Below are 26383 nucleotides of genomic sequence, written 5' to 3'. Positions count from 1 at the left end.
CTCATCACAGTTGTGATTTTATAACTTGTTTCCCAAAAGTAGAATATCCTTATCTACTATTGAGTAAATAATACATACATACATATATATCGACAATTCCTTTTCCAAAGCTTTAAGAACAGATATTTTAGAACTCTGAATATTTTAGATTTAAAAGTTTAAAAAAATACTTAAACTACATATTACCTAATACCCACACTGGGGTCTTATAATCAGAGTGACTTCCCCCGTGGAGTATGTTCAGATAATGATTAGACATAGTTACAGCCATAGGAATACATGAAATATTAAGAGTGGCTACCATTTATTGAGTGATGGAAATGTGATGTGCCCTCTTCTCAGCTCTGTACACTTCTTAACTCATTAGATTCTCCCAACAATTCTGTAGACTATCTACTGATTTTATTCACATTTTACAGATGAAGGAACTGAGACACAGAGAGCACAAGCAGTCTACCCAAAGTTGCACAGTTAGGAAGCAGCGGGAATGGGATTTGAACCCAGGGCTCTGGCTGCAGGACCTCTGCTCTTAGGACATATACTTTACTGACCCAATGCCTGTGCATTTCTTAAGACATACAGTTTAAAACCCTCTCCTTGTAATCTTGGGAGTTGGAATAATGGTTAATAAGCAAAATTAAGGAAAGATGAAAGCACTTTCTTCCATTTTCATAGTCAGCTTGCATTATCAGAAGAGTTTCATTTCTTCTATTTCCATCACGAATTTTAAACATCTGAGTCAGCAGTTTTTTAACTGAGCCTAAAGTTTTCCCTTCTTTAGAAATTCTAAGATGAACTTTATTAAAGATGTCTGAGTTTTTAAATGCAAAAGGGTGTTCAGTTTGTGCAGATTAAGGGGTCCTATGTGTTCTCATCCTAATCATCTATAAGTTTTTCCCCCCAACTTCTATACAATGCCGTATACATAGTAGGCATTTGGTTATTTTTAAAAAACATTTTAAATAAATGAAAGGGAATAATCATGGTAATGTTGAAGTAATCTTTGTGTACATCTCTGTAGTAGTTTCCTATTAATGGATTGCATTTTTTTTTAACAATTTCAGATTGGGTTGAATTCAGTCCATATGAGATCGGCATGGCTAAATACGGTACTTTTATGGCTCCTGACTTATTTGGAAGCAAATTTTTTATGGGAACAGTTGTAAAGAAATATGAAGAAAACCCCTTGCATTTCTTAATGGGTAAGTGATCAAAATCTGCCACGAGTTTATCTGTTTTAAATCTTGATGCATTCTAAGTTTTTCTCTGTTTTTGCTTTATTTCAGGTGTCTGGGGCAGTGCCTTTTCTATATTGTTCAACAGAGTCTTGGGAGTTTCTAGCTCACAAAATAAAGGTTCCACAATGGAGGAAGAACTAGGTATTGTAAAAACTTACTTACACTGATAATAATTATGCTATATTGATAAATTTTATTGACACATATATAAAGAGAAAATTAATTCATCATAAAGATTGTAATTATTCTAAAATTATTAATAATTTAGTTGAATCAATTTAAATATTTGCTAGAAATCATATGTGTATTACCTCTTAAGTATTATTCTGATATTGAGCCTGTGAAATTCATAAAAGCTGTTGATCCCTGTGAATAATTTTTACTAGGGTATCACCATTCTTTTTAGTTATTTATTATACATCTAAACATACTATTTGTGTTAGACAATACACATGGTCCCTGGCTTACTATAGCTTAACTTACGATTTTTCGACTTCACAGTGGTACAAAAGTGATACTACTCAGTAGAAATCATACTTCGAGTTTTGAGTTCTGATCTTTTCCAGGCTAGCCATATGTGGTATGATACCCTCCTAGTGGGGTGAGCTGCCGCTCCCAGCCAGCCAGGCGATTACGAGGGTGAACAGCCAATACACTTACAACCATGCAGCCATTCTGTCTTTCACTTTCAGTACAGCATTCAATAAGTTACAGAGATATCCAACATTTTATTGTAAAATAGGCTTGTGTTAGATGATTTTGCCCAGCTGTAGGCTAATGTAAGTGTCATGAGCATGTTTAAGGTAGGCTAGGCTGTGATGTTATGTATATTAAATGCATATATGATATTTTTAATTTACAGTGGGTTTATTGGGACATGACCCCATCATAAGTTGAGGAAGATCTGTACTGCTGTTATCAGTAAGGGTAGCTTTTAAACATTAGATTAATCAACTGTTGAACACAGTTGTACTTAGAGAAATTCATGCTTGTCAGTTTATTTATGTCTTAAATGCTACCTCACTTGAATTCTGTTAACTCCTTATAGCTAATTCATACCAAAAAGATGAAAAAAGGGTTTCAAATTACATCTAATAAGTTAATATGAATGATTTTCTTTAAATCTAACTCACCGGCCTATGGTAAATTAAAAATGATATTTCCAAAACTTGAAAAAGTAGACAGAGTCAACTGAGGACCAGTGGTTCTCATCTGTTATAAGATTAATGCCATAGAAACATGTTTTCTTTGTTGAATAAATTTGACTTAAAACAAGTCAAACAAGAGCTACATTCAGTATCTCCCAAATGCCCTGCCATCTGTATTGTAATCAGCGCTAAATTTTGTTATGGCTGTCAGGACTGGCAGTGGAAAGAGCAGGGGAATGCTGAATTTGGATTTGGGGCCAGCCCAGCTGGGGCTGGGGAGGAGAGTCCTGCAGATTATCAGCACTCTAACTGCCTCCTACCACCTCTGGTCTGTCCATGAAGTATCACATGTCCGTTTGAGGACAGAGTTAACAGAGCAACATAAATGACTTTTTCAACAATTTATTTGAAGAATACTTGCATGTAAAAAATTTACTGTAGGATTTTTCTGACAAGCCATCCTTAGTTATTCCAGATAATGACAGTTGATTTAATTAAGCTTTGTATGCAAAAATAATACAATTGATTGTAATGTTAATTAATGCACTACAAGGTGGCTTGTAAATTATCATTTGTAAGATAAGGGTGTTACCATTCTTCCTGGAGGAATTGATTTTAGTTATGTGATAATTATATTAAGTGCAGTAACTTTCTGTAGTCCTTAATATTTTGGGGTAGTTCTTAAAAAGTTACGGAAAAGTGATCTTATGATTGCACTAGAGCCAAAGATTTTTAAATAAAACTAAAAACAACCAAAAAGGTACTTTGTACTTGAACTTGCTCCTGTCCTCCAAGCATCATTCAATGAATAAACAGCCTAGGTTGGCGGAACTTTTGAGTGTGCTCTGGCCTCAACTACAGAGCCACATTCTCTTAAGGGTAACTGCAAGGAAAAGTATATAATGCTGAGATGCTTTGACTTGATTTATTTTAATGACCATTATATCCCAGATGAATACCCTGTTCTCAACTCTAATTTTGTGAGAATAACTAACTCTTCTCTAAGTTACGTGAAGATTTCAGAAAAAATACAAAGAGAAAAAGAACAGAAGTACCACGTCTTGTGAGGCTTGGTTCTCTGTGGTCTTCTCTGTTGAATAATCCAGATAAACCCAGGGTTTGTTGCTTTTTCCTCCTGAGGCAGGAAGAGAATAGGACTGAAATAACACATCTGAAGGTGGGTAAGACAATGGCCGCAGGCCAAGGGAAATGAGAATGTTTATATTCAATAGTCTTGAGCATGTTCTTTGTTGTGAGACTTCCCCTTTGAGACCCGTGGTTGGGCCGCTTATTTACTTTTCCTGTGTGTCAGACTTAAAGGGAATATTGTGTCCCTGAGGAGCGTCGGTCAGCAGGACGCGTGTTACCTCAGGTTAGGTAAGGGTTTCCAGAAATGAGACCAGAGGGGCGGCTGAGGGGAGCTGCAGGCTCCTGGTGACCCTTCATGCACTGGCCGACTAAAGTCTACCTCTTCAAGGTGGTTTTTGTTTATATTTTCCTCTCTTCTAAAGAAAGACTTTAAGGTAAATTGGAGTGAAATATGGGGAAACCAAATGTTATACCTGTATTTCTCTGAGTTTAAAACCCCAAATGGCTGAAAATTATAAATTTGGAGTCAGTTTCTTAGGATTAAAAAAAAAAATTCTACTGACTAGTAGCAGGGAAAAAAGTCACCCTACAGAAAGGAGTTTCAGGTAAGTGTCCAAAAGAAGTTTGATTTTTCTGTAAATGGTGATTATAAAATGGTCTGTGTACTCCATAATTCAGATACATTTTATTTGAAAAAAGACAACTAGTTATGCTAGATTCTACACTTGTCTTTGTTTTAAGGATTTATGGTTTCTATTTTAGTTTTTATAACTGCTCTCTTAATATGTTTTGAGGAAGCACAAATCCTTGATGCCAAAAGGCACTTTTCAATAGACAATATCCAGTATTATTAAAAGTCAAAAGATACCTTATATTAATAGCTTCATTCATTTGAAACTGATTTGTAAGCCCCTGATAGATTTTGGCTTTACCCTGTATTTACTGTCAAAAACATCATTTCAACATATTTGAGGAAAAATGTTTTGTTTTGTTTTGTTTTGTTTTTTGGTGTAACAAGAATCCTGTAATCAAGTTATTCCTCCTGTCAGAATTAAGATAAATAAAAATTCTCACCTTTTAAATCATGTAAGAATAAATTCTAACCTAATTTTTTATATCAGGGAAATTTTGTTTTCCAGTGAGAAATTTGAAAATACTAGTAAATACAATACATTTAGATTTACTAACTTGATCTAGGTTTATGCTAATAGGCCTCATTCTGTGGTTTGGCTGAGGTGACTTCCTGATGGTGAATTTCATTGTGAGTCTGGACACCTGAGACTCTTCAGTTGTTTTGTTTTCTTTCCACAGAAAATATTACAGCAAAGCATATTGTGAGTAACGACAGCTCGGACAGTGATGACGAATCACAGGAACCCAAAGGTAAGCGAGCTGGGAACTTCCTTGGCAGTAGTGTTTAAGAAGGGATGTGAACATTTTGTCTTTGAGTGAGGGAATTGTAGCTCTCAGTTCAGAGAGCTGAAGATGCTGTATGTGGGATAAAATCTGCAATACATCAGTGTTCTCTTATTTCATTACTTTTTAATACCTCAGAAATATCAATTGGACAAATAGAGAACAAACGGAGATGGTAGAAATACCAAATTCTGTTTTAAGTCTGATTTAGAGCTCCAGGCTTCTCAGCGTGGAAACTGTGGTTTGGGAGCATTTTATATGACTTTAATAGTTAAAATTTCATCTTTTAAAATTTTATTATTAAGTAACATGTGAAGAATTATGTTCTCCCTCCATTCCTGAGCCTTATCCCATGGCCAACATTGTTTCTCTCAGGAAGGGATCAGTGATGAAGTGGGGTAGAATTACCGAGAACTTTTTGTTGCATATATTACTTTGTAGTTTGAATGAGTTCTTCTACATCTTGACAAGGCAGTTTTTTAGCTTGGTGTGGATCATGGAGGTTACTGTGGAGTTGGGGAAGAGATAAGGCAAGGATCAGGGATATTTGTTGCAAATGTTACATGGTAAAATGGAATGATTTTACGTTTTGACACACCCTTTGGTACAAATGTTCCCAATAGCTCAAAAAACAAACAAAAATCAAAAAGAAGATTTTATAACAACTGGGTTAACATGTCCTATTATGGTTTGAATGCAATCATCTAAGTTTTAAAAGATATTAAATGCTTTCTTGTTTAAAATTTAATGAATTCCACCGGCCATGGTTTAGATATTGGAGGAACCTGTTTTATCCTTGCTGAATCACCACTAAAATTAAAGTTCTCTTTTCATAGCCAGGCTATTATTTTTAAGTTGTTCAGTTCTTTTTTTTTTTTCCCCGAATTTTCTTTTTAATGAAGGTGATAGTACAAAGGAGATGGATAGCATATGCCTAGCATTTCTAACATGAACTATGTGTTAATTTGGAGGCTATCAAGTAGATGTAATAGCAGCTTCTCAATTAGCAAGTAAATTGCCAAGATCAGTACATTTGATCACCTTGGCAGTACTGGTTGGTTATCTTAAGGCTGAGAAGTTCAAGGGCACTTTGGACATGGCTGCTTTGGTTTTAGTACCAGCCTACATTGGAGAATGATATTTAGGATGTTTTTGAGTATTTCTTATTAGCTCTTAATTCATTTTTTTCTTTTCTTTTTAGCCTTTATTTTTTTAGAGTAGTTTTAGACTCACAGCAAAATTGGGCAAAGGGTACAGAGAGTTCCCATACATCTCCTGTACTCACACATACAATCTCTCACACTTTCAACATCCTATACCAGAGCGGTACATTTGTTACAATCAGTGAACCTATACTGACACATCATTGTCACCCAAAGTCCAAGTTTTAGGGTTCACTATTGGTATTGTATATTTTATAGGCTTTCACAAATGTATAATGACATGTGTCTACCATAACAGTATCATAAAGAGTAGTTTCACTGAGTTAAACATCCTCTGTGTTCTGTCTGTTCATCCCTCTGCTTCCACTCCCAGCCCCTAGCAACCAGTGATCTTTTTACTGTCTCCATCATTTTGCCTTTTCAGAATGTCATACAGTTGGAAGCATACAGTATGTAGCCTTTTCAGATTGGCTTCTTTCACTTAGTAATATGCATGTTAGTTTCCTCCATGTCTTTTCATGGCTTGATAGTGCACTTGTTTTTAGCCCTGAATAATATTTCGTTGTCTGGATGTACCACAGTTTATCCATTCACCTACTAAAGAATACCTTGGTTGCTTTCAAATTTTGGCAATTATGAATAATGCTGCTATAAACAGCCGTGTTTAGATTTTTTGTGGGGGTATGTTTTCAGTTCCTTTGGGTGAAAATCAAGAAGCATGATTGCTGGGTCATGGATACAAGTGTAATTAGGTTTTGTAAGAAACTTTCACACTGTCTTCAAAGTGATTGTACAATTTTGCATTTTCACCAGCAATGAGTTTTTGTGTTGCTCCCCATCTTCGCCACCATTTGGTGTTGTCAGTCTTTTGGAGTTTGGCATGTCTAATAGGCATGTAGTCATCTCATTTTAACTTGTTTTTTTCCCTGATGAAATATGACGTGGAACATCTTTTCACCTACTTACTTGCTGTCGTCTGTATCTGTATGTCGTCTTTGGTGAGTTGCCTGTTAAGGTCTTTTGCCCATTTTTAAATTGGGATGTTTGTTTTCTTCTTGTTGAGTTTTAAAAAGTTCTTTTTTCTATATTTTGGATAACACTCCATTATCAGATGTGTCTTTTGCAAATATTTTCTCCCAGTCTGTGGCTCACCTTCTCCTTCTCTTGGGGCCCCTTAATGTTTAGTTGTGTGATTCTGAACAATGTCTTTAGTCACTTTCAGCTTTAGTTTTTTTCAACTCTGTTCTGGCATCATTTTACCTGCTCTCACAGAATTAGTATAATCATCAAATTAGCAAATGCATACAAAGGGCTGTAAGTCAAGGGCTATCAAACAGAAATTTACTATTGGCATTATAGCTGATAAGCAATAGATACCGTTTATCTCTTGACCACTAGGTTGGTCCCACATGACATCATTTCCAAATATATCATAAGGAAAGTAGATCCTCTGCTGGTTTAGAAGTGGGATAAATTTAATAAAAATAACAGTGATTGATGATAAAGAAGAACAACAGTGATGATGATAAAGAAGAAAAAGAGAAGGAAGCTCCAGATCATTGGAAAATAATGATCTTTTTCACATCCTGGGTAGCTGAAGATATAAATCACCCATTTTAAAGCCTAGTTTGTTCTAGTGAAAGATTTTCTTTGTCATATTTGGCATCAGAGAAATGTGGGAGTAGAAAAGAGTGTGTATTTGTTTTTTTGTGACTCGTCATCTGGATTGGTTATTGAAAGATCTCATTTACTCAGCTAAGATAATCTTTGTGAGGATAAAAATCAGTATTATGGTTTTATGTATGTTTAGTTAACATTTATTGAAAATTATGAAGTTTGAACATAGACACTCTTTTTTCTTTCTCAACACACACAAATATAAATATAGACTTATATATGTGCATATATTTATATATAGAGCTCCCAGAAATCTGAACAGAAGGGATTTAGCTAGGGTATTATGCTCTACCATACAGTGCTCTTAGATTTCAGTTGTGAATGGAAAATATTGATGATGAGGATTACGATGGTGCTGCTGCTATTGCAACTACTTCTATTACCAACTGATGTTTATGAAGAATTTAATATGGAAATTTCCAAGAAATGTACATGACTGCACTAACAACGTGATGAATGAAGGCTGAGAAAGATTAACTAACTAGTGAACAGTGGGGAGAGGGCTGGAATCTGGGCAGTCTGTTTCTGGAGCCAATGCTCTAAATACTGACACAATATGTCTTCCTAGGAGTAGTGATGAGTACATAGGTTTTAAGGACAGAGTCATTTAAAACTGCTTCCTTTGGAAGATTCCTGAATTTTAAAACATTTAAAAACATGTGCTTAAATTATAGACTTTTAAAGCCCAAACTTTATAAGCAAGGGTGCAATGCCAGTTCACAGGGTGTTTACTGAGCAGCAAAGGCATATTGGATCCTTCAGATGACTGCTCTCAGTTTGCAGGATTTCTGGATGTTTATTAAACAGTACAGAGAAGGAAACTTAGGAAAGGACAGGGATGGGATTATCTACTGTGGACATTCCCTGTGTGTGTGTATATGTGTGTGTTTGTGGCCAAGGAAAAGGAAGAAAAGAACTAGGGAAAGAAAAAGGGAAAATAGAAGTTTCTCTGGAAATCTGAGAACAGGCCAAGTCACGTGGTCAAGAATACAACCTTTAGACTGACGACAGGTAAAGGGTAAAGTAAGAACAATTTGAGAACAAAAATGATTCGCTGAAATATTTATTTTATACAAACGTTTGTGAAATCAAAAGCCATAGAGCTTCATCGTTCATTTTAACCTTCAATTGCCCAAAGATCTTTTTCTCTTTTCTTTTGTGGATTCTGGGATCTCTCTAATGGCCCTTTCTTTTTCCTTAGGCACTGAAAATGAAGAAGCAGAAAGGGAATATCAAAATGATAATCAAGCAAGTTGGGTCCAACGTATGATAATGGCCTTGGTGAGTGACTCAGCTTTGTTCAACACCAGAGAAGGGCGTGCTGGGAAGGTGCACAACTTCATGCTGGGCTTGAACCTCAATACCTCCTATCCAATGTCTCCTTTGAGAAGCTTTTCCACCCAGGAGTCCTTGGATGAAGATGAACTGGATGCAGCTGTAGCAGGTAAGTACACAAAATGTAACCTGTGGAAGCAAATGCAGGAGATCTTCATTCCTTCTCTGGGGAGCGGCATCTTAATTATTTATTAATAGTAATCCATTTATAATCAAATAACAGAATATGCATTTAATGTGTGAAGGGCTCTGAATTACTGTTTTTTGGGAGAAAAAAAAATACATGGGACTGGAAATGGTGTTGCCAGGTCAGCATAAACAATTCTCATCAAAATATTGAAAGGGGCCTGAGCCCCTTTCTAGATAGGTCAAGGTTCACTCACAGAAAACAGGAAACCCTCTCCTTTGTTTAACTGAAAGGGGTTTAAAATAGAGAATTAGATGCTTACAAAATCGTTCCAAGGCTTGGAGGAGCAAGCTCCAGGCTATGCGTCTAGGAATGATTCCAAAAACGCTTCAGAATCACCCCCCAAAACGCCCCCACAAGTATGCTTGGCAGTAGAAATAGCAGAAACGTAGCCTCTGCCTCATTTCCTCCTTCAGATTTCACGTGGGTGTGTTTCCTTGGCAAAGGACGGGTCTCAGTAGAACCGAGGCTGTGAGGAAACGTGGTTGATGTGGTCCTCAGCCTGACTCTCCAGCGCAGTGCAGTAACGCGTGCCGCCTGCGGGGGGCAGTGGAGCTGACTTCACCAGTCTGCAGTGTCCATCAGGCTATTGAGTCTGTCCCTCCAGTTCTCAGAAAGGTTAGGTAACTTTTTTAAGGTCACCGCGTAAGAACGTACTCACTTGCAGGTTGGTCACTTAGCCAAATTCCAAAGAATACTTCCCTTTATTCTTCAGTTCCATGCGTGTTCCAAATTAAAAGTTAAATTTGTCTTGGTGAGTAATCACCACCCTAATAACCTTTCTTATAATGTTCCTGTCGTCTTAAATTTTTCTACTTCATCATACCATCTTTTTTCCCTTAACAGCCCAAAAGTCATTGAGCAGTCATTTCTGCCTAAAGACACTGACAGGAGGCTATAAAGACATAAATGGAATTTTTCCCAAAAGTTTCTACTACTCTTGTTTAAGGATTCTGTCTATAAGATATTTGTGAAAATTAGGACATGGCTTTAGATTTTGTTGTGGTTTTGGTAATGCTATTTCTGTTTTTTGCTTGAGCTTAAGGGACATTGCAAAAGCAAAAGTTACCCTGTTGTCTGAATAAGAGGAGTAGAAATTCACTATATTTTGCACTGTTTTTGGCATCAAAGTCTAGGATATGAGGTATGTCTGATTATATACCTGTAATGCAAACCCTTTCATATGAATGATAATAAGTCTATCTGTGATAAAGTCAACGTCTCTTTTTAAATTCATCCAAAATAAAAACACTTGACCATACAGTGACATTTTATTTGTGTGTATCGTGGCTCATGCTTTTACTTATTGCCATTACAATACCAATTAAATACATCTTTAGAAACTTAGGCTTCATGGATGAATGATGATGAGCTTTAAAAATCTTAGCCTCGTAGAGCATTTAGAACTGGAAAGAATTTTAGTTATTTTACTCCATAGAAAAGGATACTCAAATAAGATAGTATTGTCTTTGTTAGAATTGCACAGCTGAGCTAGAACTGGGATACTTGACTAGGCCACTTGATGTTGCTCAGAAACCTTTTCCTTTGGCTACACTTCCTTCCCCATGGCCCTTGGCTTGATTAGTCATTGTCTTGATGTAAAAATGGAAGTTTCCTTTTGTGTGTACTTATTACATCTGTTTTATGTTATTACTTTGACCACATCACCAAGTGTAGTTCCTTCTGTGGTTTACACATCACAGGTTCTGCACGTGACATTTTAACAACTTCTTGGTGGTTTTGCAGTAGTTTATGTAGATTTGAAGGCATTAGCATTGCTAGATAAAATACAGTGCTCAGTTAAATCTGAATTTCACATTTTATATATATATATTTCACATATGTATATAGTATAAGTATATGCCCTTAGAACATTGCAACATTTGGGACATACTTGTGCTAAAAATTATTTGTGGTTTATCATCAGAAATTCAGATTTAAGTAGGCATCCTGTATTTTTATTAGACAAATTTGGTGAACTTAGGAAGTGTGCCACCTTCATTATTCCCACCTTCTTTCAGATTGTTCTTCATTTTCATCTGCCGTCTTTCCTCTGACCATTCTTGCACTGAGTGTTTACAGAGCTCCTTCGGTGTGTGTGGCACTAGGGAGCCAGTTGCCAACAAGAAGACGTGCAATCCTTGCCCTTGTGAAGACTGAAGTAATTTCATGACCCTTACACAAAAATTTGATTCATAGTTGATTCATTTTCTTCCATTATCAATAGTAGAAAAGTACAGTAAAACTAAAAGCCAGCAACCCCATCCTGCTAGAACCCAGATCGTGATGGAAGTGAGGTCAGTGAGGATGCGTGGTCTCCGTTTGCCCTCTCCGTAGTGCGTGGACGACCAGAGATGTCCATCACCTTATCTGACGCCTTTATTTATTCAGTGCCCTTTGCAAAAAGAGTCATGGAAAGTTTTCATAAAATGACATGAAGAGATAGAAAATATTAATCATTCCAAAATATGATATTACACAGACTAAATATTTATTTTGTTGAGATATTTTGAAATATTCTAACCTAAAATTGCTTTAGTGAGCTTAGGAAAGAATTTTAAATTTTATTTCTCTGTATATCTCATTAAATTATACTTCAGTCACTTTGTAATTATCCAGTTGAAAACAATGTACACAGCATGTTGACTTTAGTCAAAAATCCAGTCAGGTGAGTGACAAGTTCATTCAAATTTATTGTTTACAGACCAACATTGCTAAAAATGACTGCATTTTAGATTGAATGTGCTGAACTGATAAGAGCTTTTTCAGACAAAGCCCTTACCAAGATAGATTCTGTTTATCTCCTGGTTATTTCCAAGTTTTAGAGTAATTATATGTTTCAGGATTGAAAAGTTAAAAGGTTTATTATCATCAGCTGTGATCAATTTGGTTCATAAAGTCTTCATTAAAACTATTATTTATTATACAGTTAAAATACCACAATTTAATTAAAACATTAAGGTTATTTCTCTTTTATTTTTGGAGTTTGTTTTTATCGTACCTAGATATTATGTTGGGACAATCTTACATTTAGTTTACTATTTTGTTTATACAGATTAAAATTTGAGCATTCTAGAATTAGAACAATTGCTCAACCTACAATGAGAAAAAGTTCACGTCCTGTCTTGTACCTGTTACTTCACCTTGCAGATCATCTCTCGGAAACAAGAGAAATAAGACGATAAAATTCCCCTCATTTGTTTATTTCAAAATAGTTGTATACCTGCGGAAACTAATGTTGGAGAAGTTATTTATTAGTTACATGACTTCTTTCCTGTTTACTTTTGTGTTTATATTATTTACTGTGACACACACCATCTGGAATAAGAAATCAAATCATGAGTTCATTTAGGCCAGAGTTCAAAACACAAACATCCAAATATTTGTACATTATAAATTGAATCTGTGTGATGTATTTGTACATTGACCATCATAAAATTCCACAGCTGAACTGCTTTAAGGAAATGGTACTTAATTATAAAACAAAGCATGTTTCCATATCCATCAAAGAACCTGATTAACTCATTCACAGGTTTGGAAATCCTGCATGCTTTAACTTATGGAAGGATATTCTTCCATCAAGGCAATTATCAAACTCTGTGATGTTTTAGTGGATGTTAAACAATAAGTCAGGTTCAAGTTCAAATGAATTCAGAAAAACTAACAACTCCACCCGCCTCTTCACAATGCAGTGGGGGGTGCTAAAGTATTTGAGAAGTCCCACTTGAAGGTGCCTCAAGTATAGGACTTTAAAGACAGACTGACTTGTATTTGACTCCTAGCTGTGTCATGTGTTAGCTGGACAGTCCTGAGCCGTTACTTAGCATAAGCCTCAGTTAACGAGAGAAAAGCAGAGCTACAGGAAAAACCAGCAAACCTGATCCTGATGAAACTGTAGGTTAGTAAGGATGCAACAGTCCTCACTGTTTACTCCTAGTTGACTTGTAAAATAGAACAACCGTTTCCTATCTTGTAGAGTTATTGTGAGAATTAAGTAGCGTCTCCACTAGAGTGCTAACTAACTCCATGGAATTCTAATTCAGACACTGACTAAATGAATAGTTTCCATATTCTAAACAAAGTTAAATGATTATTCAAGTCATTCTTTCCTTTCTTTCCTTTTTGAAGATCCTGATGAATTTGAGCAGATATATGAGCCTCTGGACGTCAAAAGTAAAAAGATTCATGTGGTGGACAGCGGCCTCACATTTAACCTGCCTTACCCCTTGATCCTGAGGCCGCAGAGAGGAGTCGATCTCATCATCTCCTTTGACTTTTCTGCAAGGCCGAGTGACTCTAGTCCTCCATTCAAGGTAAGGAGCGTTTTACATAGCCTTCCATTATCTACTGCATTCTTCGGCATGCCTTGTGGCTCTCTCAGTCCTCCTGAGCCCAATTTCTTACCCCTTTCTCTGATTTTCTACATTATTATTGTAGAATATTTTAAAATGTTTTACAATATTTTATTCCTAGCATTCCTGAAATATAAGTGTGATTTAATCACTCCCCTGCTTAAAGAAACTTTTAAATGATTTCTCATGACCTACATTCGAGTTCATAATTCTGAGCAGGACAAGAATGATGCCATATATCTGAAGTTCAGGAAGGACATTAGGCTGAAATTTGGGGGTTGGCAGGTAAAAGATAATTAAAACCATGCATGGGGAGTGTACACTATGAGAAGAGAAGAGGGCATAAAATAGCATCTTGACAAGTCAACAGTAATGTCAGGGGAACAGGACAAAAAATAAGGAAGTGTGCAGTGTTATGAAAACCAGCTGGAGATATTTAACAACAGGAAGTCTTTGGGGAAATGGACAAGAGCAGTGTCAATAAGGTTGTGAGGGCAGAAGTCATACTGTAGTGATTAAGGGTTAAGTGGAAGGAAATGAGAGACAGTTCTATCAACCATCCAGGGAGGAAAGAGATGGACTATCTCTGCAGGAGGGTAGGGGGACTAGGAGAACCGTGTGCCTGTGGAGGGTAGGCTGGAGATACCTGAGCGTGTTTAAATGCTGATGCTGGGGACTCGTGAATGAAGATGTTATTAGAGAATGGAGAGGTGACATATATGATAGAGTCACATTCCTGGGAAGATTGTGGGGGTGGGGAGTGGAAGGAAATACAGAAATACGGGTGGAGAATAGTAGAAAATGTCTGTATTGGGACAAGAGAGAAAGGGGGAAATAATGATGGATGGAGATTCGTTGTTAGGCATGGAGACTGGAAATTGGGAAAGTACTCACTTGATGACTTCCAACTTTTATAGGAATCAATGGTAAAACATGGTTCTTGGTCTCTATAGCATTTTAGCTTTTCTGAGGGAAAGACTTTTATATACAAGAGTCATTCAGAAGGAAATCAAGAAACTTATTGTTAAATAGTTATTAGGGTTTATATAACTATGGGTATTATAGGAGGGCCAAACAAGAATAGATTAGTGTGTCCTGGAGCAGATGAGCAGGGAAATAAATGAAATAGGATGACAACGGCACAGAAGTGGAAATCAGCACATCTGAGGAGTGATCTGATCAGAAGTGATATATGTCACGCTCCCATCACGAAGGCGTTAGGGGAGAATTTAAGATTTGATGATAGCAAACAGAATCAGTAAGGGGTTTCCAGCAGACAAATGACTTCATGAAATTGGAATTTTAGGATGATTAATTTGACAGTGGAAAGTAAGATGAACTGGAGAATGGAGCACAAATGATTAAAATTAAGAGGGATTTAGTGTAATCCAAGCACAGGCCAGTGAAGTATTGCACCAGGGCGGGTCTCTGTGAAAACCAAGAGCAGGAGCTGATGACCTATGAGCAGCAATGGGGAGGTGAGTTTCAACAGATGACTCTACCATGATAGCTTAGAAGCTAGTTCTGGAGGTGGGAGAACCTGATTATTCATTTCACCAGTGGGAATGTAAAAGGCCAACGCCATCATTTTACGTATGAATCAGAGTTCCACCACCTCAATGAACTGATATTGGAAGAAGGTTTTAGAATATTACTTTTTACCCCTAAAAAGAACCAATGTACTTTATTGTAGTTCTGAAACATTCTTTGGTTCACTATTTCTAATTAAGAAGAACACGCATAAAAAATTTGGAAGTTTGCAATATACATCAATCAAGTGCTTCTGCTTGACAAGTTTGGTTTTTATTTTTTTCTCTCTTCACTGCGTGTGTGTCTGTGTGTTTGTCAACACCAGCGTCACACGGTTTTGCAATCTGATTCTTTCTAAAATTACATTGTGAACATTTTCCCATACAATTAAATACTTTAAAAACATAATTGTAAACATGGCATGCTACCTCTACGTGTGGATATGCAAAAATGTATTTAACAATGCTGCTCTATTTTCAACTTTTAGATTATTGTTATCTTGTCACTTTTTTCCTCCAGTGGTCATCTTTGCACATGAATCTTTAATCACACACTTTATTATTTCCTTAGGTTGGCTTTTTAGATTTGTATTAATCAAGACTTGTAATAAGTATTTCTAGATTGCTTCCCAAAAAAGCTGCACCAATATATATTAGTATATTAGAATGTATCTGTTCAATTGGGCTAGCACTTACAAAGCACTTACTTTACATGGTTTTGCTGGCATGAAAAAATATTAAAACCAAAGTTCAGAAAATTTACAACATGATACAAAAACACATTTTTGCTTCAGTTTTCTTCCTTTGCTTGTGAGACTTTATTTCTGATGGTTTTAATGTTTTAAAAAATATAGTGACTTCTTTCATTGGTTTTATTCTTGAAATTCAGACTTCTTATCAAGATCAGTTACACATAGATCGCTATTTTTCTTTTCATGATATTCTTTTAAAATATTTTAACTCATTAATCTTCTTAATATATTGGGTGTGTACTAACACAATCCCTCAAAGACTTTTTTTTAACATTGTGATGCTTCCTTTATCATATATTATAGAACATGAGGATCTATTTTGTGTTGATCTGTTGTTTTCCATTGACCCATCTGACAGTCTGACAATTCTTATCTCAGTACCACACTGTTTTGTTTCCTATCTTAGAGTCTACAATCACTACACACACATGTAATATACATTATACCCACACACACGTGTAAATCTGTAGACCCTTCCAGCTGTGCATTCTCATTTATGTGTTTTAGAATTATGTTGTCAGTTCCTTACATGCTGCCCTGCTTCCTCATATGTGACTATCTCCTTTATTGATTGGTTGAGTATAGCATGAAGCTTATCATTCTGGAAATAATGAATTATATTTCAGAGACTTAATATAAAGAAGATTGCAATATTTTATATATATATATAAATATAAAATACATTTTTTTCCTCCAAAAATGAACTTCAGGAAATTCAAAGTGAACAAACTGAACTTTTCAGGTTCATGTGGAATATTGCAAGTGATATTTTAAAACACAGGAGTGTTACGATTGTCACTATAATAATATGCATTTCAATTGAATCTGGAAGATTACTCAAATATAATTTTTAAATTGATAAAAATATTATACTATTTAAAATTTTTAAAAATAATTTTATGATTGCTTTATTTACCTTTTTAACAACATACATTACAATGCCATGCAATACTCATGGATACAGTTTGATTAATCTTTCCATTTGTACACACTTGTGAAGCCACCACCCAAATCAAGATACAGAACACTTCCAGCCCCCCAAAACATCTTATGCCCCCTCCAAATAAAAAAAAAACCATATTATACTATTAATGCTAAAGTAGAATAGTCACTTTAGGTATAATATAGTAAGGTTTAAAAATTGAATCTACGTGAAAGTTTCTGATGAGAGGGGAGAAGTATGAATGCAATAGCTGGACATATGCAGTATGATTACGGTGCTTAAATAGTAAATAACTCTTATTTTTTTCAGACTGAAATATGGATGCCATTTGAAATTAAAGAGTAGAACTTAAATCCTGGGCAAAAAATTAGAACAACTAACTTTATTTCACAATTACTGATAAAAGCATTTCATAAGTGTAGTTAAATCTCAGATTCTGTGAGGGAGATAGAGAATGATGGATATCAGGGCTTTTGATAAAGGCAACACAGTTCATATTATATCTACATTGTAACTGGCCTTGACTGTTCATGACGTCAATGTCAGTGATACTGGAGTTTTATTTTTTTATTTTAGCTTAGTGGGCACACACCTTAATAACAGTCCAAATATAATGAGCCTCATGACGCTAAACAGTATTCTTATTAATTGATTTAAGAAAAGCAACTCTCTTTCATTTTGTCAAGTTTCTTTTTATTAACAATTTAATAACTTAGATATATGCCATGCAAATTTAGTTTACCAGTAAGGTCGCTCGAAGGAAAATTTGAATAGGATTTGTCATTAATATTTCTATGTTATTTAGATAGTTTTTCCTATCTTCCAAGATGTTTCAGTACTCACAAATGAGCAGGAACACCTGACAAAGTATCACTTGGAAGGATACTGTCAAATTTCTATGGACACAGAAAATCATTTTAGTCAGTACTATGTAAATTTACCATGGATTAGTCTGCAGAAATCTGAAGTCCTCAGGTGTCAAACCACCACCAAAATAGAGAATCAGAACACAGTTCTGACTTACTGCTGTAATTTGTGAAGCAGCAAATTTTTGCTCACTGCATTCTTCTAAAATACTCCTCACACTCGTCTGCTTTCCTCATAGTGGTGTCACTGTTTCTCAGCCTTTACAGAGAAACGAGACATCAGAGAGGAGACAGGTTTTCTATCCCGTAATCACTGCCTTTATAGTCATCAGTTTTTAATCTTTTCCATGTCAGGATCATATAAAGAAAGGGAAAGTTCCGTCGCTTCCTGATTCCAGCGTCAAATATCTATCTAAAAATAGCCTGGTCTTTTACCTCACACAGTTCCCTTTTCCTTTTTTCTCCACACATCCACGCATCATTGGTCATACTCTTGAGTCATGTTTGTAAACACTAGAAAGCTCTTTCTTTTCCTTGTTCTCACGCAATCCCAGGGTGAACTTCTGGTTTTACTTTGATGTTGAACAATCTTAAATGAATAACTGTGAACAGTGCTAGATGAGAAAGAAGCTGAATAATTCCACTGAACAGGGAGAAAAATGATTTAGAGGTGAAATTTTTCTCAAGTTTCAAAAAGCAAGTATTCATATATATAAGATTCTAAGTGAAATATAATCACATTTAGCTTAACAGTTTATGAAACAAGTGCTTTGATATAAATCACATCCTTTGTTCTCCCAGGTTTTTATTTCTTAGCAAATGGCTTTGAGAGAGTTGATCAATTGAAAATTCATGACATTCCAGAAGCATCAAGAACAGTGAAAGTTCAATGAAAAGTAATTTTTCTCTAAATTTAAGGTGCTATTTTAAAGTACTCTTTTGTTAAATATAAATTACTAAGTTTTTAAAAAAATACATCATCTCATTGAATCCTCACAGCAATGCTGAGGAAGATAATAGTATTAATCTTATTTTATAACTCATTTATTTACAAATGAGTTTGCTATACAATATTGTAAAATGACTATAACTCAGTAAAAAAAAAAGTTTAAAAAACAAAACAAATAAGTTTGCTGAGAAAGAAGTACACAAAAGGTAGTTGAAATAGGATTGGGGGCTCGCTGTTGAGAATAGTGAACATCCTGGTCCCTGTTTACTGTTACTTAGGATCCTCGTGGTGCCACTGGGAGAGCATCACTGGTACCTCAGCCCGCAGAGTAATTTCTTGCCTGTTGAGCTGTGGTGCGAAGCAGTTGTCTCAAACCACCCAGCTAAGGTATGCTGAGCTTTCAGACTGCACAGCCCAGGCACGAAGCCATCCGTCATGTTCCCTGCCTCTTTCATCCTGCACTTATAGTATCTATTATTCACCTTTCCCATTGACTTATAACCTGCCAGGATTCAAGGACAGCCTCTCCCTTATGGCTAGAACACAGCAGGGGCTCAGTCGTTAACACGGAATGAACTGAATGAATGAATAAGCACGCTGAGGAAACAGTCCAGGTACACTGCAAAGTCTCATGCCAAATGAGTATTTTTCATAGCATTTGCCACTGTGTTCAACCTGAAGGGTTATCTGATTACTGTCTGTCACCCACCGGGCTATGGAAGTCCCATGACAACAGAATTTTACTCACTGTTATGTCCCCACCGCTGAGCATGGAGCTTAGACTGGCAACTAATGATGATCACTGAATGAATCCATGTGATGACAAGAGTACTTAAACTTTCTTTTTAATTAAAAAAAATTTTTTTTCCTTAGCAACTAAATCAACATAATTTCATTCTACTTAGTTCATCAATAATTTTTCAAATGCCTCCTGTGTGACTCGCACTGTGCCAGGAGTTGACAAAACAATAGTGAGTTTGTCTGTGGAGGACTTTTGTATTTTTTGAGGTTGAAAAGCTTCTTAAGAACAGGGTCATCATTATTCATCCCAGCAAGGAGCATACTGCCAGCACACAGTAGACACCTAATGAATATTTAATGATGAGCAGAACCACCTGAACAAATGAAGACTGAAAATTCCCTAATGCATCTTGCCCTCTCTTCCATAGGAACTTCTACTTGCCGAAAAATGGGCTAAGATGAACAAGCTCCCGTTTCCAAAGATTGACCCTTATGTGTTTGATCGAGAAGGACTGAAGGAGTGCTATGTCTTTAAGCCCAAGAATCCTGAGGTCGAGAAAGACTGCCCAACCATCATCCACTTTGTTCTGGCCAATATCAACTTCAGAAAGTTCAAGGCTCCAGGTACCTTGGGAATGATACGCTGTAAAGCAGAAATCTGATGAAGCAAGACCATCATCAAGCGGGTTCGCACCGGCACTGCAGTACCAGCGTTACAACGCTGAACACTTCCCTTCCCTTGAGAGACACATGGCTACTCTCCTGAGACTCAAGTACTCCCCCTCTTTCTCACCCCAGCGTCCTCTGAATTCCTCACAATCCAGAACCTGAAGGGTGAACAACTAGCTCAGTAAAAATCGCTGGGGCTTTACTCCATAGCCTCAGATTACATTTGTTCTGACTGATGGGTGCCCTTGTCATAGGGGTTGTTAAATATTTTGAATACTACCCTTGTAAAGAAGCCCTTGTTTCAGAGCAAAGCACGCAAAAAATTCTGGGAATTTTAATTTATCATGAGATTAATGTAACCTAGCAGTACAATATGGCTAGTAACTTCATGTTACATTCTATAGAAAAAGAGAATCAAGTTCAAGTCACGTATTTTGTTTTTACTACATCCAGAGGGGTCTACAGACTCTTCTGTGTCCTGGGGGATTTTGATTCACAAATGGAGATTTAAAGATTGACAGGCAAGATTCTAAAGGCCTAAAAATCATGTTATCTTAAGACCATAAAATGTAGCTGTGAAAGGGAAGATGCAAAAAATAGTCGTGGAAGATTTGAGAGGTGACAACAGAGAGGAAAGTCATCTTTAGATAGTGGAGGAAGTCAGGGAAGGATCAGTAGCGTGGAGGTTGTTATGAGTCAGACTTCTACCCAAGAGAAGGAAGAACTGGCTGGCATTTTTACTTGTTGAACAGTGGAGTACTGAAAAGCTAGAAAATTTTGAATTTTCTGTCACTGTTAATTCTCAAAAAGAGACTGTGGAAGGGATTCCTGTGACATGAAGACAATTAATTCATGTTTGGGTTCTACCAGAAGCAGATGCTAAGCAAAGGATTTAAGTATAAATAGTTTATTTGGGTGAACTGGGCAACTTTAGAGTGGGAAGCTGGTAAAGGGAAGAAAGGTAGATCACAAAAGATGTAGTAGGAAGCCTGCTACCATGAGGAGAACTTGATCCAGATGAGAAGCCCTAGGAAATGGAACAGAACCTACGGTCCAGAATCATCCTTCCTGCTTAAACAGCAAGCGGAAAGGGAAGCAGGGAGTTCATACACCAGCATTATAGGGTCTTTGACCGCTTCCTGGGACAGAGTATTATTTACTGGAATTTCCAGCCAGCTGCTAGTGAGCAGAGCAGCCGTGCACAGTTACAGTGAGGGATAGAAAACCCACAGGCACAGAGATACACATACTGGCAATTGGCAGTTGCCCAGTCAGAACACACAGAAATGGTCGAGTCTGGGAAATATGGGTGGAGGCCTCGTAGTGTTTACTAAGGATTACATGACCCCTGCAGGGGTTCCCCATGTTGTGTTTATGGCTATTTGTATGTTTTTCCCCCTGGGTTTTAGAGATACTTTGTAATTTTCAAAATTACACCATTTGAGACTCTTCTTCTGTTTAGGTGTTGCAAGAGAAACTAAGGAAGAGAAGGAGATGGCTGATTTCGATATCTTTGATGACCCCGAATCACCGTTTTCAACCTTCAACTTCCAGTATCCAAACCAAGCGTTCACACGGCTGCATGACCTGATGTACTTCAACACCCTGAACAACATTGACGTAAGTGCCTCCCGTGGCCCATCACCGACAACGTCAAGCACTTCCATATCACATGGCATAGCAATACCTCTTTCTAATTAAGTAAAACTAAGGTTTATGAATGACACCAGCTGGATCATACCATTTTTTGTGAGTTATTCTGTTGATCTCCAGCAGAACTGTATAAAATCCACAAACAAAAAAGCTAATTAATGCCTCCAGATCGGCAGAGCCCACGTTTCATACTGTTATATGACTGAAGGATTGATTAATCCTCAGCTTCTTTCCCGAAGTACCTCGTGTATTTATCAAATGATAAGATAAATTATAAGAATAAAAGTGATAAGAAAGGAAATGTAAGAGAGGGAAGTGAGTGTAACAAGAAGTGTAGTTAATGTGCAAAAAACAGCATGAATTTTAATGAATACACTCACACTTATCAATGTCTTTATTTTTAGGGACCTTGGGAATGTTGCCCAACGCAGCAGCCCCTCTGTTTTTAGCCCTGGAGATACCAAGTAACGCTTTGCTTAGAAACGTTAGAAACAAGTCATTCTCTTCAGTGTCCTTCCTATCACTAGTGTGTCTGCTGCTAAGATTCTGTCTCTATGTGAAATTCTTCAGCTGTTAACTCACCGTTTAGGACCACAGTTGTGTTAACTAGAGTCATGTTGGCTTGTGCTTCCACATTATAGTGTCGGACAAATGATTATCAGCTATAAAAGCCCAAGTTCACCAGCCTAATCGGATATTGCACATGAGAAAAAAAGAATAAAAGAAAGAAATTAAATGGAGAGGGAAAGGCATCATATCTGATTTGCCAGTCATTTTGGAGACTCTATGAATAGAACAGAAAGAATGTACCATATGTGGATGAGTGTTCTCTGCATATGAGGTTTAATTTGATTTTATGAGCTAATAGAATTCTGGCACATTTAGTTTGCTTGTTTATTTAGGTTGGCCTGAGATTATTAACGATCAGTTGTGTGCAGTTGTAACAGTTACACAATATGTGTATTAATCGATATCTATAATTTTTGTAACCATATAAAATTTTCCTCAGTGTCAGTTTCTGCAACTATCTAAAGGGTTTCTTGTTAGCCTTCATTAGTGAATAATATGTGATAATTCACATAAAACATGCTTAGCAAAATTTATAGCATAAATCATTTTCTAATTAGATTTTTCCCTTTATTATTATTCAGTGAAAATCTGAAATCCATTTGCTACATTGTTTCTGTGATGATGGTGAAAATTTAAAGAATATTAAGAGAAAATCAGTATTTTAATCTATGATTCATAGAGGCAAACACATTCTCAAAATGGAGTTGTGTTTTCTAAAACCTCATGCTGTTAAAACAGAAAAGAACTAAGGGGTAATATAGGAGTTATTCTGTTTTTCCAGTATGAATCTAATAACCTCAAAACTAACTATACTGTGCATTCCTTGAGATGAAATGTATTAAACTATCAATTATCCTCAAATGAAAAAAAAAATATATTGTAGAACTACAGTAATGCCCCATTGGACTTGGGAAAATAGAAGGATACACACAGAAACATCCATCTGTATAAATACATGTGTACAAGTATATACATATGTATAATTACATCTGTGTGTGTGTGTGCATATATATGTATCTGTGTGTGTATATATAACTTACACACCTACATTTTTCTCATTGTTTTCAGTTCTGGTTCATGTAAAACCTGCCAAGCTGTTTTCTGTGAAGAATGATACAGTTCTGTTTATATATTTTACATTCTTCAAAGTAGTTTGTTTGACACATACATGAAAAAGTTAAAGCCTGAACAAAACCAGACTGAATTCCAAAATAACTGTCCTGACTTTTTGACAAGCCAGTTAATTAAGCAGGTTTTAATTGCTTCTAAGAACTTTTCTGGCACAGTATATAGGAGCAAGGTCACAGACTTGATACCACATTTAGCTCTTAGATGGGCTACTTGTGTGACCTTGAGTAAGCTACTTAAACTTTTCGCGCCTCACTTTCCTCATCTCTGAAACAGGGGTAACAGCGCCTGTCCTAATGGCAGTAGTGAGTCTTCAGTCAGGTGACGTATGAACAGTGCCCGGCAAACAGAAGCTGCTTTTAAATGGGAACCATACCTACGTGTGTCTATACCTTGTACCATGGTGGGTACACCTCAGCACCTCTGTAAATGGCCAGTTAAGAGCATGGGCATGTCAGTACAAGTAACAGCAGCCTAGGCAGTAAATACGTATATTTCTGAATGAATGAATGTAGGCTTCCTCTTAAACTGTATGACCATTGAGACTTGTGTTCAAGTGATTCTTGGTTGTGTGTGTGTGTGTGCGCGCGCGTGTGCACGCGCCTCATACCCAGGTAAGACTTCCAGTTTTCACTGGCATTCATCTCTTCCTTGATGACTCCCACTCCTTGCTTTTAGCCAGGCAAACATATTTTATCAGAATCAAAGCTTCTTGATAAGTGATAATAAAGAAAGACCCACCAAACTCTGAGGTAGGCTGCTGGAGAGGTCATTAGGCTCAGTCACGAGCTAAATCGCTCATTCCCACACCATCTGAATAGAGGAGGTGACTAATTCACACTTCTGCAACACAGCACAGGTTTACTTGCCATAGACTGGCAGAGTTGCTCACAAATCGGAGACACTGTGAATATAAACTCTTTTAGTGCAAAGACATCTCCCTGCCAATCCCATGGAGACAGTTTTCAACTTTGTGGCCTTGACCACCCTGACTGAAGACAAATTTTCACCTTCAGTTCACATTCTGACTCAAATCCTTACTCTGAAAAGGCCAACCTGCCTCGAGCAGGCTGTGTGCATCTGTTGCTTCATTTTCCCAGAGATCCAAGCAGGCCTGCTCTGCTGAAACTAAATTCCTGTTCATCTTTAGAGAACTTCTGTTTCTGCTCATTTCGTGACAGCAGGCTGGGTTTCTCTGTAGCATCGGGTTTCTGCACTTACTCACTTCTCCCAAATTCCTTTTCACTGAACATTGTCTCAGTGCTTTTACAATGGCAGCATTTCTTTTTTTCTTAAACGTAATATATAGTGACTTCTACTGGAAGACACGTGGTATGCGGAAAATGCAGAGGCTCTGAGTCAGACCGAATTGGGTGCTCAGATTTTTGTTTGTGCCTCTTCTCTCGGTGACCTTGGGCATGTTGATTTATTACATATACTTTGACTAGGCAAATGTTTAAGTGAGTTCAGAACAGCACTAATCATACACCTTTTGCCTCTGTTTGCAGGTGATAAAGAATGCCATAGTTGAAAGCATTGAATATAGAAGACAGAATCCGTCTCGTTGTTCTGTTTCCCTTAGTAGTGTCGAGGCAAGAAGATTCTTCAACAAGGAGTTTCTAAGCAAACCCACAGCATAGTTTGTGGACTAGAAAGGGCAGCAATTTCTGATGCGGAGGCAGTTTGAAATGCCCCAACAACTGGATTTAAAAGCACAGGACAGATATCAGCACTGATCTCAAAAGGACTGGCTGATACTCAGCGATGTAGTTATTTAGCTGCGTGAGAATAAGACCCATGTAAGTTTGCTAGGTTGACAGATGGTATCAATTGTGTGAAAATATACTCAGCTACGTTTTCTATCGGTATGAGTTTCTTGATGCAAAGGTAAGGACATACACTGTATTTTTTAGACATTCCTCATCAACTATCATTTGTGTCCTCTTTTTTAAAATGTGGTTTCTTTTTTAGAATATTTAAATAGTTCAATCTCAGTAAGTAAGACTCTGCATTGTGTGAATGTAATTCACTGACTGGATTTACTTGTGCCCTGAGACAACACTATTTTTTATTTAAATATGCATAGATACATATATGAAATAAATACATCTGTACACAAATTAGCAAGAGGCAACTGAGTTTTTATTATTTTTAGGTGAAATACTGCACTGTTGCTATGACAGATTTTCGGGTTCATGGCTTTCAAATACAAAAGCTGTTAATCCTACACTCAAATGTGAAATGTCACTTTAAATCATGATGATTTTTCTTAAAAGAGAAAGTATATATAATTTGTTGAGCAAATGGTATATATTTATTCAGCATGTAGGGGGTGAAAAACATAACCACTCCTAGTTTAACATTTTACTTTGCTGGTATTATCCAAGAGACAGCAGTTGACCTCAGAGAAAAACTCAGAAGAATGCAAAGGGCTCTACCTGCAAGCCTGTCCGTTTCGCACGACCTTGGTTTGTTACTGTGGAACCGCTAAGGTTCAGGGTTAGTCTTCCAAATACAAGGGCTTCCTCATTCTTCTCTCTTTGATTCTACCCTTTTCTCTCATTTCTTTATTCATGTCTCTTTTTCCCTCCTACCTTTCATTCACATTTCTACCTATGAGGAAAGACCAAAAAAAAAAAAAAGGAAGGGAACATTTGAAAGTTCATTCTTCCATTGGTTGATTTATACACTTGGCAAGTGAACGCCCAGTACGGGTGATCAGGCATGTTGCAGGATCTGGGGATACAGCACTGGACAAAAGTGACAAAAAGGGCCTGCTCCCAAGGACCTTACATTCTACTGGAGGTGGCCAATAATAAACAATACAAATAAGTTTCTAGAAAGTTAGCACTAAGTGGAGATCTTGTCAAGGTGGCGGAGTAGTAGGACCTCAAGCTCGCCTCCTCTCACAGATGCAACAAAACCACAACTAACTGTTAAACAATCATCAGTACAAAAAAAGACTGGAACCTTCCAAA

The 26383-nt window shown here is 36.8% G+C and overlaps 1 protein-coding gene across 2 annotated transcripts in view; it reads left to right on the top strand.

The window, feature by feature from the left end:
* The window catches only part of PLA2G4A (phospholipase A2 group IVA), a 122550-nt gene extending 97022 nt beyond the window's left edge, over positions 1-25528 (top strand). For both annotated transcript variants that reach the window (XM_010992101.3, XM_064477190.1), the window contains 8 exons: positions 1065-1202; positions 1287-1379; positions 4787-4858; positions 8933-9175; positions 13382-13566; positions 19814-20009; positions 21517-21674; positions 24914-25528. In XM_010992101.3, coding sequence (XP_010990403.1) covers positions 1065-1202; positions 1287-1379; positions 4787-4858; positions 8933-9175; positions 13382-13566; positions 19814-20009; positions 21517-21674; positions 24914-25045 — 1217 coding nt within the window. In that variant the 3' untranslated portion in view covers positions 25046-25528. The remainder of the gene's footprint in view (positions 1-1064; positions 1203-1286; positions 1380-4786; positions 4859-8932; positions 9176-13381; positions 13567-19813; positions 20010-21516; positions 21675-24913) is intronic.
* Positions 25529-26383: the final 855 nt, after the last annotated feature.

This window comes from Camelus dromedarius, chromosome 21, assembly GCF_036321535.1.
Source record: "Camelus dromedarius isolate mCamDro1 chromosome 21, mCamDro1.pat, whole genome shotgun sequence".
NCBI lineage: Eukaryota > Metazoa > Chordata > Mammalia > Artiodactyla > Camelidae > Camelus > Camelus dromedarius.
Note: the sequence above shows the minus strand (reverse complement) of the source record. Positions and strands in the feature narration are given on the sequence as shown.